Here is a 17,378-nt window from a genome sequence, read left to right on the forward strand (position 1 = left end):
AAACCGGGAAAGGAGAACCCGGTGCTGATACAAGAAGCGCCAGTCGCTGCACTATGGCACCCCGAAGCGCCTCCTCCACTGTACCCCAATGCAGGCAGGAGGCAGCAACAAGCCTTTTCTGGTTCTCAAACACAGCTCTGGCAATGCACCCCAAATCTAACCAGAAGCACCAACGTGGACCCCTCACTGAGAAAACAGATGACCCTCAAAACAAAGCAGTGTGGGTGCACTCCTGGCAAACTCATGTCCAAGTAAAACACGGGCCTCATGTCCCTTCTGACCCCCGTGCACCTTACACCTGCCTTACTTGTCCCATCTACCCCTGTGCACCTCACACTAGCCTCACACGCCCCAACGACCACCCCCCAACCCCCTTTGCACCTCACAATGGTAGAGTGACCACACGTCCCGGATTTCCCCGGACAGTCCCGGTTTTTAGAGCACTGTCCCGGTGTCCCGACGCTTCTCAATTTTAAACAAATGTCCCGGTTTTTGGGACAATGGTCAGATTATCTAGGGAAGCGTAAGTTAAAGGTATTCTCTCCTTTAACCGACGCCTATAACGTATGCAATAATTTAAGTAATTTATCTGTTACTGTCAGGCAACACAGTTCCCTGTGGGTTCCCAGCAGAGAAACGGAGTGTGGAGCAGAGAGAGGTGGGTGGGGTCGGGTTGGGGGGTGCAGGGTGGGAGGTCAAGCCATACCTAATTTTATATGTGTAGTCTTGTAAATGTGTGTGCCTGTGTGTGTGTATACACACAAACACACGTACAGAGACACATTCACAAAGCAACGCAAAAAAAGCGGGACATGCCAGATATAAAAGTGAGTGTAAAGTCTTTAGTCCTTTTACGTCTGACCTGTCCCGGTTTTTGCTCCTCAAAATCTGGTCACCCTACACACAATGGTGGCCTTGCTCAACCCCGTCTTACCCAGTGCGCCTCACACTGGCCTAACTTGTCCCATCGGACCGACCCTGTGCACCGCACACCGGCTTCACTCACCCCCTCTGCCCCTGTGCACCCCACATTGACATTGCTCACCTCGTCAGACCCCATGCAACCCACACTGGCCTTGCGCTCCCCGTCAGACCCTGTGCACCTCAAACTGGCTTCACTAGCCACCTCCGACCCAGTGCACCTCACACAGGCCTCGCTCGCCTCGTCAGACCCCCGTGCGCCTCACACCGGCCTCGCTCGCCCCGTCAGACCCCTGTGCGCCTCACACCGGCCTCGCTCGCCCCGTCAGACCCCATGTGACTGCCACCGGCCTCACTCGCCCAGTCAGACCCCCTGTGACTGCCACCGGCCTCACTCGCCCAGTCTGTCACCCTCTCCCCCCCAATCAAACCCCCCTCCCACCCCTACTCCCCCAATTGAACCACCTCACACGGGCTTCGCTCGCCACATCTCCCCCATACTTACACAGACCGCGTTGATGTCGGACTCGTGGCCTGTGAAGGTCTGCCTGCACATGCTGTCCCGAATGTCCCAGAGCTTGATGGAAGCATCGCAGGCCCCAGAGACGAAGGTCCGGAAGTCCGGTGCGAGGGAAAGGCTCATCACATCCCCACTGTGGCCAGTGAAAGTGGTGGTCTGCTGCCCAGTCTCGATGTCCCATAAAGCGCTGCAACACCAAACAAGGACGGACATTTAAAGGGTTCACAACAAGCTTATCTGGTTACATCTGTGCCACCACCCACCGTACTCCTTAGAAGGAGGCAGTGCCTATAGTGCAGAACTCTGTGGACTACCGGGTCCTTCTGTACCAGGCCACACATGGCATCAGTAGGGCCACTGCCAGAGACAGCAACCTACAGATGTAAACTGTTCCAAGAGGACTCTGGTGCCGCTGTGCATGGCCTCACGCACCACTGAAGTGCCAGTCACTCTAGCATTTTGGCTTAACATCCACACTCTGTATCCTCCTGCAGGGTAAGGGTGTGTGCCTCTATGCTGTGTTCAGCAGCTTCCACTGTCAGAGAGCAGGTCAACATCCCGTCTCCAGTCACTGTCGGGAGGCAAAGCCATGCCCTGCTTGTCCTGCTTCACTGGGGCCTTCGGTGCCCTCGCTGGCTCTGCCGTCAGCTCTAGCTCAGAGAGCATGCCGCAGCCACCAGACCTCTACTCAAGTACCTCCATCCTCTGGGGACCCACCCATGCCACCGCTTTGGCCCCGGTCATGAAGGTGAAACCCACTAGACACTGCACAAGCAAGCCCTGCAAAGCGCTAAACCAGGGCTTAAAAGCCTGATGGGACACAATCAGAGATGGGGTGTCCTTAAAGCCAGAAACGTACAGTCGCTGGCCCAGGCATCCAGACAGGCGAGTGGGTGGGTGATGCACGTCCTATTTGCAATTACAGTGCTTTACCCTAGACACGGTCACCTGGGGCCGGCTGCTGGTCAGATGGGATGTATGGCCCCTGCAACCCATTAACATCTGCTCTTGCTTGGGTTGCTCCGGCTAATCTACCCCCTGGCTCTCAGATCTACTGGCTGCTCTCTCTTTGTAAAGCCACTGCACAGCAGCACAAGCAGCTCTCTGCTGAAACACAATCAGATTTCATCTAACTGCTGTGACCTTATTAGACACTAACTTTAATGGGGGTCTTTTCATGGTGCTAAAATGGTAACCATTTGGGGGTACCTCAAACTACCCAAACTCATTACTGTATATTTGAAACTAAGTAGAGCCCCAAGACAAACATACTATAAAATACTTCACTGCAGGACACCACCCAGTTTCAATTTCATCCCCGTATGAGAGCACACACAAAATCTGACTGATCAACTCCCATTCTGCCATTCAATGACTCCTATGAATTTTAGTCAGACAAGACCGGGACATTCATCAATGCTTGTCAATCAGAAGAGTTGTTATTAAAAAAAGTATGCGCTTAGGCCACGTTAAAAGGATACATACCAAGAGAATATATGTAGAGGCAGAGAACTTGCTCAATGCTCTGCAATGATGCTGATAACCAATTCCTCTGAAACACCAGAAAACCACCTATCCCAGTATGACTACTGCCCTGCGAATAAGAACTAAAGCAATAGTATGCCTTACGTGTGAGGAAATGGGGTGTATTATAGGGTGTGGTTGGGCAACCTCACTGTGAAATAAACTTACCAACCCCTTTAGGACCCTTAGGTTTTGTTTCTCAAACCTTTAGCTCAACCCTGGGTAGCTGTGGCTCTGACCATCAAGACTTACACAAAGGAACAAGTATAAAGCATGTAAATAGCACAAAAACGATTGAAGGAGAAATCGATAAGACACCAAAGAAATTTGACACCAATTTATAGAAATAGCCTATTTTTATGTATTTTTAGACACCACAATGAAAAGGATCCTTTGGAGGATTGCAGAGATTTAGAATTTACATGGTAGCAAATCAAAGCTTTTCACTCAAACCATGAACAAGCATTCAGTAAGATGTTTGGATTGGTTGCCATGCGGTCAGGGGTGACCAATTCCAGTAGGGAGCCAGCCTGGGGAACCAGCAGGGTTCTCAGGAATAATGACCTCAGAAGGTCAAACAGTCTGATGTAGGGGATGAAGGATGCTGAAGATGCTCTAAGGATACTGTGGATGTGAAGCAGTTCACGGGGACTTGCTAAGACTACTCCTCGGTCCAGGAAGGGGGTGAAGAGGTCCTGGTCACAAGGCAGACGTCCCTCAAAAGCCTCTCGGTTCTGGAAAAAGTCCAGTCACCACTAGACTACCACTCACTGAGTATTGCAGTCACTGGCCCATTGTTCCTGGGTCAAGAACTCGCCCTCTGGAGGTTCCCACTGCACTCAGACACCACTTGCAGGTTCAGCGAACTGTGATGCAACTTTGGACGTCAGGTCCTGGTCCCCCGTGCTGCACAGGGGTTGTTAGGGGCGAGCTGAAGACTTTGGGCTGCCATCTCGTTTAAGCAGGCTTCCTCAGCTGTTGTGTCTATCTGCTGCAAACATGTAGCCACTGACCTGGCCCTTATACTCTCTTGGCTTTGGCTGGCCTCTGAGAGATGACAACTTCTTCAGCAGAACAGGATAGGCTCACTCCCTTTCCTTTGTTAGCGACTAGGTGGAGTCCTAGACTGTGCAGCGTCTCTAGGCCAGTTCCACAAGGCAGTCCTTTTCCTTGGGCCTCTGTCCAGATGAGACCAGAGTTCAGAGTGCCCTAATTATGCTCATAAAACACCCTCATGGCAGGATCCTGTGGGTAGCCACTGGGCTATCAGCCCCCCCCCCCCCCACCTCTTCCTACAGAGTGTGGCATTAGGGATCCCAGAATCAACCATTCTGCCCACTTCCAATATGGCAGAACCTTTCTTCTGGCATGTGGAACCACTAGCCCAATCCAGATATGTGGCTCCTAAGGGGGCTACATGTCCCAATAAAACCTATAGAACCGGTTTGGCAGCTGATGTCCAGTCTTCTGTTCCTAGTGCCAGCCTGTTTGCTTTAACAATGGAGCAGCCGCTCTCCCAAGTGTTACCAATTTGCCTTTCAAAGGTGGCTTCCCCTCTGAAGCTCGCCTTTTAGGCCGACACCCATGTGGCTTCCTCCTGAATTAGAGAGATGACACCTTATTCCAGAGCAGGTTCCTTCTGTATGATTTCCCGGGAGTGGTTAGCACGTCTCCCCAGTAGGGCAGAAAGCGGTATCCGTGACAGGAGCTCTGTGTGCATTCAGTATGGACAACAAAATGTCAACTTTACTAAATTTGCACACTAACTGGTTACATAAATTTTGACTTGAGAATTAAGTTGGTCTTAATGTCATGGTGGTCTGATACCTTGGATGGCCTACTTTGGTCCCATGTTTTGGAGTTGGAACAGCTGAGGGGTCCACACGTAACTGTACTCGAAAAGTGAGCAACCAAGCTTTTCCACAATAAAAACAACAAATTCAATTTTTTTTTTCATATCAAAACATGTAAAATTACATGTTCTGCCCATGGGATATGCCACACCTCCCTTAGGACTTAATAGGCCCGAGGGCAACCGATATCTTATATGCACTGATTACCATGTTCTAGAGACTTACAGGTAAGTTAGCTAAGGCAATTGGATAAGGGCCAATTAAACATGCCAGTTTAAGGATAAGGGCACAGGCACTAAGGTTAGGTTAGCAGGCCTCGTTGCCCTCTCGGTTGAAAAACCAGAAGCATCAGTCAAAAAACTTGGTGACCAAACAAAAGGAGGCTTTCCCTAATACCATGGCTGGCTGTGACCACACAGTATAGTTTGAGGATGAATAAGGCTGATATCTGTAACCAGTTTTGGTGTATTCACTTTGAATTGCTGTAACCTGAAGGTATGGTTCAAACATTGAAGGATGGCTTAGGAGGTATGCAAAATGGAGAAAAAGGCACACGGGTAAAGTATAGTATGGGGTAGCCAGTGCTGGCACTGAAGTGCACTTCCTGAACAGCAGAACACATAAGGCAAAGTCCTGCCACTCACTGTTTAAGAGAAACCAAAGCTATGCGGTTGTGGAAAACCAAATGCGAAGGAAAACTTAGAGACAAAGAATGTTAGTGGATCCTAAGCCTCTTTATGTAGATATATATATTTTGAAACATTTGAGACTTGCAAGACCAATTAAGCAGCCCCTATCGGATCTATTTGAAAAAAAAGGAAACTGAGGGTGAGTGTTAAGAACAAGACTATAGCCACAGCACCCACATGGCTACTAATTTTGATGCAACAGTGTCACTCAGAGTCAACCTTTCCAGCTGAAAGATAAGGATTTTAAGTAACGAGAGTAATCTGTGTGCAGGGCACAATTCTCAGCAGAGGCAGCGACGCCCCACTAACATGGAAGACATTACCAGGGGAGACGCGCTTACCAGGTTGTGTCACCGGAGCTAGTGATTATCTGATTGTCGTCCAGAAAGCGGCAGCAGGACAAGTACCCTGGAAAAAAGAGGAGACCATGTTTTAACAGGAAAAAAGGCTGCCACGTTACAGAGATATTTAAATTACTCACCTGTCGTTACCAAAGACTAACAGCTCAAAGTCAACATTTCAATCCGTCTCCCTGAAACCTTGCACCGTGCCATGAATCGAAGTCACCAAGAAGTTTACGTCGAGGAGCTAGATGTCCATGGGAGATGTAGCCAACTCAACATTCACAGACGCCACATCCTCCATGTGATGGAGCTACCGTGTCCTCTTCAGACCAGGGATGGAGATTCTGTGGCAAGCACGGAAGGAATGTAGCCTTGAGGGTAGCAGACCTCCGAGAGGAGAGGAACCTCCATTTACTCCACTTAAATTCCTTATATTCCCCATTAACGAGGAGAATTTACCAACTAAAGAACAGAGGAGGCGTCTGTAGGCATCTGTCGTCAAAGGTCTCCCTTGTGTGAGAGCTCTCGTTCACAAAGAGAGCAAGGGACAGAGGCCCGTGTCTGCTACAGGGGCTCACACGTACTGGTGTGTTGGAGTGCGTATGCGGGACTGCACAATAAAGCTTGAAAGCCTCCCCCCCCCCAGCCGTTATTCACAAATGGCCCGGGATTACCTCAGATGAAGGACAATCCTCAACAGCCAGCTACGTTGGCCTTACTGTGGCCTCTCTACAGCGCACCGCTGGCAATGTGCAGAGGTTGGGTTGCATCAAATGTGCACTTCCGAAGAACTGAATGGAAGGGAGCGCTGCATTGGCGAGTCTCGGGGAAGTGTCAGTTCCAAGTATTGGCCATGGAATAAACATCAATTCCAGGGCATTTGCACCCGATCTGAAAGGCGCTCTTAACTGGGAGGGGGTGACGAGCCAGGCGGGATTCCACTGAAGGTCTCCGCGGCACCTGATAGCACTGACCAGGTTCTCTTTTTGAGCAGGCTACAAGAGGAGTGGGCTTCAGGAACGGTGGAGACACTCCCTCCTTTCCGATCAACCACTCCTGCTGTGCCACGACACCCCGACCCCATCACAAAGGCGGTAAAGCAGTAGCCCAAATGACACTGTCCTTCAGACGCTCCGATCCAACACCAGCAGATGATACTCTGTTATTGTGAGGCTTCACCAACACACCCTCAATCGCTTGCTAAGCTTCGGAATGTCTTGACTCTATACAACAATGGCTGAGCTGCAAAACCCTAAAATTGAAAGAAATACAGCTGCACCACACGAGGAGAGAAGCAAAGATTGTTGCCAGGACTCCATCTGCCCTCCCCTTTACTCTTAGCTGAAATCAGATTTCTAGGTATCTTACTAGGCGAGATCACTTAAAGTTCAAGTTAATCCTGTTTCCTCTTTGCGTTTCCATGGCCCTTTTTTTTTTTGGGGGGGGGGGGGGGGGGGGGGGGAATTCTTCTTTTCATAACATCTGAACATAAAAGGTAGTCTCCGCTGGTTTACTTTAAAAAACCTAAACTACTTTGATATAGTCTTTACCTATAAAATGCCCGAAACCACCATGATTAAACTCCAATAGTCACAAGACTTGAGAGCGGCAATGTACCTGATGCAATTATTACGCCACTGGCAATTCTTGTATTAAGGACAGATTTGCCTTTCCCATCTTCCCTTTCCCTCTCCTTTGCAGCACTCCACTCGATCCGCAGGTAGGTAGTGACTGTTCCCATATATGGTCCCCAAACAAAGCCCTCTGCACTGAGCGCTGCAGCAATCTGAACTCACTCCTTCAGGAAAGCACACACATTTTCAGTCTGCTAGACTAGTCTGCAGTGCTTTATCCCTTCTCATTGCGAGTGAACACGCATCATAAAAATTATAGTGATGGGTTTTGTATGCGAAGCTGGATGACTTGCTGGTCGTTCAGCCAAAAGGTGGTTGTGGGAGGCACCACCCAGATGATACTGCCTGTAAGGAACTATGATAGGTCGTAATTCCCCCACAAGCATCCGCCACGCCTTGATTGGCAACATCCATGATGTTGAAAGTAATATGTTACCTTTGGAACAGCCTCTGGAGCTCGGGTGGTTGCCGACACCACCAGGAGAGTTAAAGGACCAGTTTGGGATCTCAACCAATTTCAGAAGGGAGTGACGACAAACAGGAAAAATCAGAGCTGCAAGTATGCAATACTCTTTGTTTTCTGAAACTGCTAGCTCAACTGCAGCTCCATTACCTTGGCAACCACATACAGTCTAGAGGATAAAGGATTTTAACTTCCAGGGAAAGGCCTGAATAAGAACATCTGTTGAGCAGGAGATAGTATATATTTGTAGTGGCTTTAGATGCCTTGATATGCAGCAGAGACTAAAACTGCATCCCCGGAAATCCTTCGCAATTTACCTGTGTGGCCTGGCAGCTCCCGGCTCACCCTCACATTCCCCTCCCGGGTCTTCAAGCTGTAGATGGAGCAGATGTTGTCTAAACCTCCGCAGGCTACGTAGTTGCCGGATGGGGCGTAGGCACAAGTCATGACCCACGATGACCGGAGAGGGATGGCATGAACCTAGAGAGGCATGGATACAAGTTAGGAAGTCCAGCACAGTCAGCCTGCCAACTGCATCATTTTCAACACTAAAAGCAGGACAGGCTCATACCTTATTTGTAGTATAACTGTCCCATATGATCAGCTTGCCATCCTGAGAAGCACTGACCAACAACCTGTGTGAAAAACAAGGAGTAAAAAGCACTGTGATACTCGGCATGAAGTAAAAACTGGCACACACTACAGCAACGAGTCTACAAAGGCAGACAACTGCATTCAATCAATCACATAACTGGATCTAAAGCAACAAGCCCAGATACAGCCAACCAATCACAATAGAGAACTTGAGATTCAGGAGCAAGTGTGATAAAGTGTTTATCTGATTGCACCAAGAAAGGCGAGGGTAAACTAAGGAACAGAATTTCAAGATGCCTTGGTCAAACACTTTAGTGTTGATGGTCAAGAACGAAGCTGGTGGCTATGTTAGAATGGCAGTCATTAAATATGCAGGGTGGACATTTATATATCCATCATGCACTTTAATAATGAAGAGTACATCATACCGCTCTGTGTGCAGGATGTTTCCTGCTATCATTACAGACTAAACTGTATGGAAAGGATAAACCAGAGAAAGCCAAACGAGTTGCAACAGTGTTCCCCGTCAGTAGTCTACCACTGAGGCTTAATTAATAATTTCTTACAAACCAGCATCCCCAAAGTGATTTAAGTTGCTGAGTCGCTTATGTTTTACTCTGCTTAGAATTCTGGCAGTATACACAAAAGTGATGGATGGAATGCATGAATTAATTCACAGCCACTGGTAGTTAATTGGGCTGCATCCAAGTCCATTGTTATTTTGCACACCATGCCACCTCAGTTTAGACCCAGCCATATGCAGATGGAACCCATGTTCACTCTGTCACTGGAACCAAGCTATACCTGGCTGATGAGTTCTAGCTGGTGCAAAAACATTCCTGAGATGCTCGTGCCGGTCCAGGTTGGACCTGGTCTGGTCTGTGGATACTGTAGTGGGGACAGGACTGATTTGCATAAGCATGGGTCCATACTGAGGCGGCATAATCTGCAAAATAATGATGGACTGGGATGCGTGGCATCACGTCATTACCATTGGCAGAGATTGATTCAGGTATTCCATCTATCGCTTTTTGTATACTTTCGAATTCTGGTGAGGCATTCATAACAATCACTGGTAAAGCCAACAGATCTGGCGTTGGCTGCCAGCCATTTGGCTTTGTCAATCAATGCTAGTTTTATTATGGCACGATTCTTTCAAAATAGTTTTGAAATCTAAGGGGACTCTTCAATCTAAGAAGACAAAATTAAAAAAAGTGGCTTAGAGCAAAAACGTTTTTGGTTTAAAATGTGCCCACTGCCTTAGGAAGCCATGGTACTGAAGGGAACTTCTGTGTTTGCAGCTTTGCTCCTTGTGAAAGGGTAGAATGATGCCACACAAAGTGACATTAGACAATATTCAACGCCAGAAGTCTGATTTTAAAAGAACACTAGACGTTGATAAAAATGCGCTGGCAGGAATCTGGCTGATATTCTAGTTTTTACTACTGGATGCAGAGTGACTAACAATTGTACATAAAATGTGCGAGGGCTGACCAAGGATTCATGAAATAGCACAAATTTCCCCAGGAGTTCCCTGCTCCTCTCCAACCACACCAAGACTCATCAAATACAGGCAAGTGCCTGGAAGCAGTGCTGCGGTACCTGGAGTCCGTGCCCCAGTGCATGGCATAGATCTTAGCCAGGTGTCCTCGTAGAGTGCGCCGTGTCCGCATCTGGATCCGCCCCACAGGGTCGAGGCCTGCGGTAATCTGGAAGACAACGGCAGAGGAGTTCATTGCAAGGCAGCGAGGGCATCACTTCCAACCTTCAGTCTAAGATACAGGAAGGGGCTCGCGCGAGCGCACACAGCAAATGATCAAAGGTGACATTGAGTAAAGGCAATGGGTACGCCACACCAAAATGACAGAGGCCAAACCAGCAATCTGCGATGAAAATGCTGACATAGGGGCAATGCAGTAAAAGGCCTATTGCAGGGGCGGTGGAACAGCAGCACCACCAGGAATACACGCGATCTATGCAAGGGTGAAGAACAAAGGCAGATCACAAAATGGCGCAACCACAGTTAGATCCTAAATACTTTGGCCCTGCTCTTAATGCAAGAATCCCAACAAAGCCATGTCTTTCTAGACTGCAATGGTCTAACCCATGCCATTCAGAACTACATTTTTAATATTCTCTGATGTTCTGTAAGATGTTTATTTAAAAAAAAAAAAAATGGGAATCATACTATGGATATACTTTTTATCCACATGATTAAAATAAAGCTTGTCAACAGACACCACACGCATCTTGATTAAAGGCACAACACTTCAACTCAAGCAGCCACAACAGCTATGCAATGGTAGATTCATTTTTCCAAGTTTCAAAACAATCGTCTAACCATGAGGCTTCCTAGGTGCCGTTTTCTTGCGTGGATTTACTCAACGTCCATTGTAAACTCAATTAGTAAAATGTAACAAAAATGAGCTACAAACTGAGCTGAAGTTTACAAAGGATCCACATGTCTGACTCAACAGATTATCAACGGGTCTCCAAGCGCACAATGGCACTCCTCCGAGGACCTCCACATTGTCATGAACAAAAAAAAGTAGTCACACCTTGGAAAGAATCACAGGAGGGTCTGGAGCTCAGAATTTGCACCAATGTTTGCATCTTCTAGCAGGTCACCCTTGGATTGATAATTCCACCTCGTTTGGTGTAAATGGTTTATCTGATGGACTTGAGAAACTTAGAAATCAAGCCAAGTTCGCTCTGGAATCTGGATACAAATCATGGTTCGCATCTTCTAGCAGTGACCTGTCCCTTCACCAACAGACCTCATCCGGTCGTCTGGAATTTAGTAAAGGACTTATGTCCTGCCTGTTCAACTGAACTCTTAGCAACTGAGTTCTTAGCGTTTGGATACCCTTGCAGGTGATTAGCTGTGCTCTATAAATAAATCATTTTTGATTGATTAACCTCTTAATCACAAGAGTTTCTGTAGGGTGTACAACTTCCATTAAGTTTGTCACTTCTTTTCAAATTCATTTGTATCCAAGGATGAGCCGTGACTTCAGCCACATTTTGAAGACTACATTTCAGAACCAATGGCTGAAACAAAAAAAAAAGATTCCGAGGATGGCAACCATGCACGAGGCCTACAGGGAGCACATCTGACATCATACGGACAGACAGCACCAAATGGTAACAGTAACCATGCAAAACTATATAAAAAAAAAACAAAAAAAAACTAAGGAAATGATTTTGGAGGCAACCTCTAGATGGAGTAATAATGCACAGCATGTGATATACAAAAGATTCACACTGCAAAACAAAATATGTCCTTTGTGGCTCGTCATTGGATGCATGAATCCTTGAAAGCTACAGTACAGAGAAAAGGTAGCTGCTCTTCACAATTTATTTTCAACACAGCCCTGGTGGATTCACAGCAGACAAAGGGTCCCAGAAATAGTAGGGTGGCCACTGGAACATTTAGCGCTGTATTCTGATCATCCATTACCACATAAATTAGGCTTAGCTTTTATAAGGTGTACCTTGAAATCTTCACATCACCAGTCTCCTGGAACAGCAGTCGTTGGGGGAGACCTTTCACTCTGCCTTGCAACATGAAAGAAGTGATGGACTGGTCGAGCTCTACTGACGATCGTTTGGTCTTTGGAGGCCAGTTTGTATAAAACTCTACTGCAACACCAGAAGCTCTGCTTCCTTTAATTGTAAAGAGGGTGAGCAAGCTAGCTCTGTTGGCTTTTCCTTACTGTGGCCTAAGCATGCACTTAGGCTTTCTTGAATGGGAATGAGCCTCAAAAGGAGACAAAAAAGAAAAAGGACTCCCCATTGAAGGTAAAATCTCCTACTCCTCAGCTTGCTTGGGACCAGAGTTTTAAAAAGGTGCAAGGAGTCTTGCAATAGCAAACGCCATTTGCCTGAAGCCTGGGCAAGAGTGATTAAGGGCAGTCTCAAAGTGCAGACAGCAGCAAGCTTTCTCTTTCAAAATCAGAACTGCTGCAAGGTCTTGCGGGATGCACCAACATTTGGTCTACCGATGAAGGTGATTTAAGCTACCTTGCATAATAAAAATAAAAAAAACATTTTAGTTTGATTTTTTAAACAAACCGCTGACTCAACTAATAACAAAGGCAATACAATCAATGCTACCACCTCTTCTGGGAGAGAACTAGAATGTCCACCAGAGAAAGCCAACATTGCTATATTGCAGTACCCGAGGACAGATTCCCATAGTGACATGGCAAGTCCTCAGCAGTAAAGAGTTACAGGGGAAGTGTAGGAAGTTGGCTCTGTATGTGCTATTTCAAAGTAAGGAATAGCATGCACAGAGTCCAAGGGTTCCCCTTAGAGGTAAAATAGTGGTAAAAATAGATAATACTAATGCTCTATTTTGTGGTAGTGTGGTCGAGCAGTAGGCTTATCCAAGGAGTAGTGTTAAGCATTTGTTGTACATACACATAGACAATAAATGAGGTACACACACTCAGAGACAAATCCAGCCAATAGGTTTTTGTATAGAAAAATATCTTTTCTTAGTTTATTTTAAGAACCACAGGTTCAAATTCTACATGTAATATCTCCTTCGAGAGGTATTGCAGGTAAGTACTTTAGGAACTTTAAATCATAAAAATTGCATGTATACTTTTCAAGTTATTGACAAATAGCTGTTTTAAAAGTGGACACTTAGTGCAATTTTCACAGTTCCTAGGGGAGGTAAGTTTTTGTTAGGTTTACCAGGTAAGTAAGACACTTACAGGGTTCAGTTCTTGGTCCAAGGTAGCCCACCGTTGGGGGTTCAGAGCAACCCCAAAGTCACCACACCAGCAGCTCGGGGCCGGTCAGGTGCAGAGTTCAAAGTGGTGCCCAAAACACATAGGCTAGAATGGAGAGAAGGGGGTGCCCCGGTTCCGGTCTGCTTGCAGGTAAGCACCCGCGTCTTCGGAGGGCAGACCAGGGGGGTTTTGTAGGGCACCGGGGGGGACACAAGTCCACACAGAAATTTCACCCTCAGCGGCGCGGGGGCGGCCGGGTGCAGTGTAGAAACAAGCGTCGGGTTCGCAATGTTAGTCTATGAGAGATCTCGGGATCTCTTCAGCGCTGCAGGCAGGCAAGGGGGGGGTTCCTCGGGGAAACCTCCACTTGGGCAAGGGAGAGGGACTCCTGGGGGTCACTCCTCCAGTGAAAGTCCGGTCCTTCAGGTCCTGGGGGCTGCGGGTGCAGGGTCTCTCCCAGGTGTCGGGACTTAGGTTTCAGAGAGTCGCGGTCAGGGGAAGCCTCGGGATTCCCTCTGCAGGCGGCGCTGTGGGGGCTCAGGGGGGACAGGGTTTGGTACTCACAGTATCAGAGTAGTCCTGGGGTCCCTCCTGAGGTGTCGGATCTCCACCAGCCGAGTCGGGGTCGCCGGGTGCAGTGTTGCAAGTCTCACGCTTCTTGCGGGGAGCTTGCAGGGATCTTTAAAGTTGCTGGAAACAAAGTTGCAGCTTTTCTTGGAGCAGGTCCGCTGTCCTCGGGAGTTTCTTGTCTTTTCGAAGCAGGGGCAGTCCTCAGAGGATGTCGAGGTCGCTGGTCCCTTCGGAAGGCGTCGCTGGAGCAGGATCTTTGGAAGGCAGGAGACAGGCCGGTGAGTTTCTGGAGCCAAGGCAGTTGTCGTCTTCTGGTCTTCCGCTGCAGGGGTTTTCAGCTGGGCAGTCCTTCTTCTTGTTGCAGGAATCTAATTTTCTAGGGTTCAGGGTAGCCCTTAAATACTAAATTTAAGGGCGTGTTTAGGTCTGGGGGGTTAGTAGCCAATGGCTACTAGCCCTGAGGGTGGGTACACCCTCTTTGTGCCTCCTCCCAAGGGGAGGGGGTCACAATCCTAACCCTATTGGGGGAATCCTCCATCTGCAAGATGGAGGATTTCTAAAAGTTAGAGTCACTTCAGCTCAGGACACCTTAGGGGCTGTCCTGACTGGCCAGTGACTCCTCCTTGTTTTTCTCATTATTTTCTCCGGCCTTGCCGCCAAAAGTGGGGCCTGGCCGGAGGGGGCGGGCAACTCCACTAGCTGGAGTGTCCTGCTGGGTTGGCACAAAGGAGGTGAGCCTTTGAGGCTCACCGCCAGGTGTGACAATTCCTGCCTGGGGGAGGTGTTAGCATCTCCACCCAGTGCAGGCTTTGTTACTGGCCTCAGAGTGACAAAGGCACTCTCCCCATGGGGCCAGCAACATGTCTCGGTTTGTGGCAGGCTGCTAAAACTAGTCAGCCTACACAGATAGTCGGTTAAGTTTCAGGGGGCACCTCTAAGGTGCCCTCTGGGGTGTATTTTACAATAAAATGTACACTGGCATCAGTGTGCATTTATTGTGCTGAGAAGTTTGATACCAAACTTCCCAGTTTTCAGTGTAGCCATTATGGTGCTGTGGAGTTCGTGTAAAACAGACTCCCAGACCATATACTCTTATGGCTACCCTGCACTTACAATGTCTAAGGTTTTGCTTAGACACTGTAGGGGCACAGTGCTCATGCACTGGTACCCTCACCTATGGTATAGTGCACCCTGCCTTAGGGCTGTAAGGCCTGCTAGAGGGGTGTCTTATCTATACTGCATAGGCAGTGAGAGGCTGGCATGGCACCCTGAGGGGAGTGCCATGTCGACTTACTCATTTTGTTCTCACTAGCACACACAGGCTTGTAAGCAGTGTGGCTGTGCTGAGTGAGGGGTCTCTAGGGTGGCATAATGCATGCTGCAGCCCTTAGAGACCTTCCCTGGCATCAGGGCCCTTGGTACCAGAGGTACCAGTTACAAGGGACTTATCTGGATGCCAGGGTGTGCCAATTGTGGGATGAATGGTACATTTTAGGTGAAAGAACACTGGTGCTGGGGCCTGGTTAGCAGGGTCCCAGCACACTTCTCAGTCAAGTCAGCATCAGTATCAGGCAAAAAGTGGGGGGTAACTGCAACAGGGAGCCATTTCTTTACACAAGCCCCCCCCAGCCCACAGGCCAGGAGACTCAGCCAACGCTGGAAGAGTCTTCCTAGTCTGTCAGGCGAGGAAGAGTAGAGGAAATGGCTGGTTTGTTGCAGGGCCTACTCTGCCTTACATCCTCCTGTTCAGGTCATTCCCTCTGGGGAACTGACCCACTTCCACAGTGATAGGACCTAGTCTGAACTGCCTCTTGTCTGTGCTTTTTATGTCTTCACCCATTCTCTCTATTTTGAGGTCAGAGGTATCCACCTCTGCTAATCTTATCTTAGCCAGGGTCACCCCTAGCTTACCCAAAGAGGTTACCCAGAGCTGGAGTAACCCCACCATGACCAACAGGGTCAGGGGGCCTAACTTGTTATTTGGCATGGGGTCAGACCACCATGCCAAGGATAGTGCAGCCATAAAGGCTAACACCCAGCAGAGGCCACTGACAGCTGTCAGTGCCCAGAACCACACCTTTAGCTCTTCACCTAAAAGGGAAGGGGCTAAGTTACAGGCTTCTTTGGGTTCAGGTTGCCTGTCTGCTGTATTAGAGTGGGGGGTTACCACATCTTGTAGTAAACACCCTTCTTCCACTCTTTCTTCTGTTAGCTGAGGAGCCACCCACTCAGGTTTAACAGTTGCCTGACTAGCCAGGACTTCTTGTGGGTCAGGTTGGACTTTATCAGGGCCATTTTTGGAGTTCTCCCCTACTGGAGCAGAATCTCCTTGGCTTGCTGTAACCTTGGCTAAAGGTTGTCCACCCTTCCTACTCTGTTTTCTTTTCTTCTTCTTCTGGGGTCTGCTTGCATTTACTGCAGAGGCAGGCACTCCAGAATCCTTGGGAGAGGACTGGCCCTGGACCAGTTCTTCTCTTAGGCTCTGACTAACCTCTGGGTAGTCATTTCCAAGGAGACAATCAAGGGGGAGGTCTGTACTGACTACTACCCTTCTCCAGCTAAGAGTGCCACCCACTTCTATGGGCACTAAAGCCACAGGCCTCTTAGTGACCCTGTCTAGGCTAACTCTTACCCTGGCAGTCTCACCTGGGATGTACTGGTTTGAGAGCACCAGCCTGTCATGCACAATAGTGTGACTGGCACAAGTGTCTCTCAGGGCAGTGGTTGGGATTCCATTCACCAGTAGGTGGTGGAAGTGTCTACTTCCCTCTGGAATCTCCAACTCACCTGTTGGGCCCTGTTTCCAGTTGAAGGCTAGGAAGACCTCCTCATCTGAGGAGTCATCTCCCATGGCTACACTGGTTACCCCTGGAATTTTGTTCTGGGGTTTGTTTTTGGGACAAGAAGTGTCCTTGGTGTGGTGCCCAGACTGTTTACAGTTGTGGCACCATGCCTTAGTGGCATCCCAGTTCTTACCCTGGTACCCACCTTTGTTTTGGGTTGTGTCTTGGGGCCCACCCACCTGTTCGGGTTTTTGGGGGCCTACAGAGGACTCTTTTTCTTTGTTTCTAGTGTCACCCACTTTCTCCTGGGGAGTTTTTGTAACCCCTTTCTTTTGGTCACCCCCAGTGGAAGTTTTGGTTACCCTAGTCTTGACCCAGTGGTCTGCCTTCTTTCCCAATTCTTGGGGAGAAATTGGACCTAGGTCTACCAGATACTGATGCAACTTTTCATTGAAGCAGTTACTTAAAATGTGTTCTTTCATAAACAAATTATAAAGCCCAACATAGTCACACACTTCATTTCCAGTTAACCAACCATCTAGTGTTTTTACTGAGTAGTCTACAAAATCAACCCAGGTCTGGCTCGAGGATTTTTGAGCCCCCCTGAACCTAATTCTATACTCCTCAGTGGAGAATCCAAAGCCCTCAATCAGGGTACCCTTCATGAGGTCATAAGATTCTGCATCTTTTCCAGAGAGTGTGAGGAGTCTATCCCTACACTTTCCAGTGAACATTTCCCAAAGG

The 17,378-nt window shown here is 48.3% G+C and overlaps 1 protein-coding gene across 3 annotated transcripts in view; it reads right to left on the minus strand.

The window, feature by feature from the left end:
* GNB2 (G protein subunit beta 2) overlaps positions 1–17,378 on the minus strand; it is a 161,102-nt gene that overhangs the window by 16,627 nt on the left and 127,097 nt on the right. For all 3 annotated transcript variants that reach the window (XM_069215625.1, XM_069215626.1, XM_069215624.1), the window contains exons 4-8: positions 10,145–10,251; positions 8,520–8,583; positions 8,266–8,428; positions 5,849–5,915; positions 1,427–1,628 (exon numbers count right to left, since the gene is read on the minus strand). In XM_069215625.1, the coding sequence (XP_069071726.1) occupies positions 1,427–1,628; positions 5,849–5,915; positions 8,266–8,428; positions 8,520–8,583; positions 10,145–10,251 (603 nt within the window). The remainder of the gene's footprint in view (positions 1–1,426; positions 1,629–5,848; positions 5,916–8,265; positions 8,429–8,519; positions 8,584–10,144; positions 10,252–17,378) is intronic.

Source organism: Pleurodeles waltl, chromosome 12, assembly GCF_031143425.1.
Source record: "Pleurodeles waltl isolate 20211129_DDA chromosome 12, aPleWal1.hap1.20221129, whole genome shotgun sequence".
Classification (NCBI taxonomy): Eukaryota; Metazoa; Chordata; class Amphibia; order Caudata; family Salamandridae; genus Pleurodeles; species Pleurodeles waltl.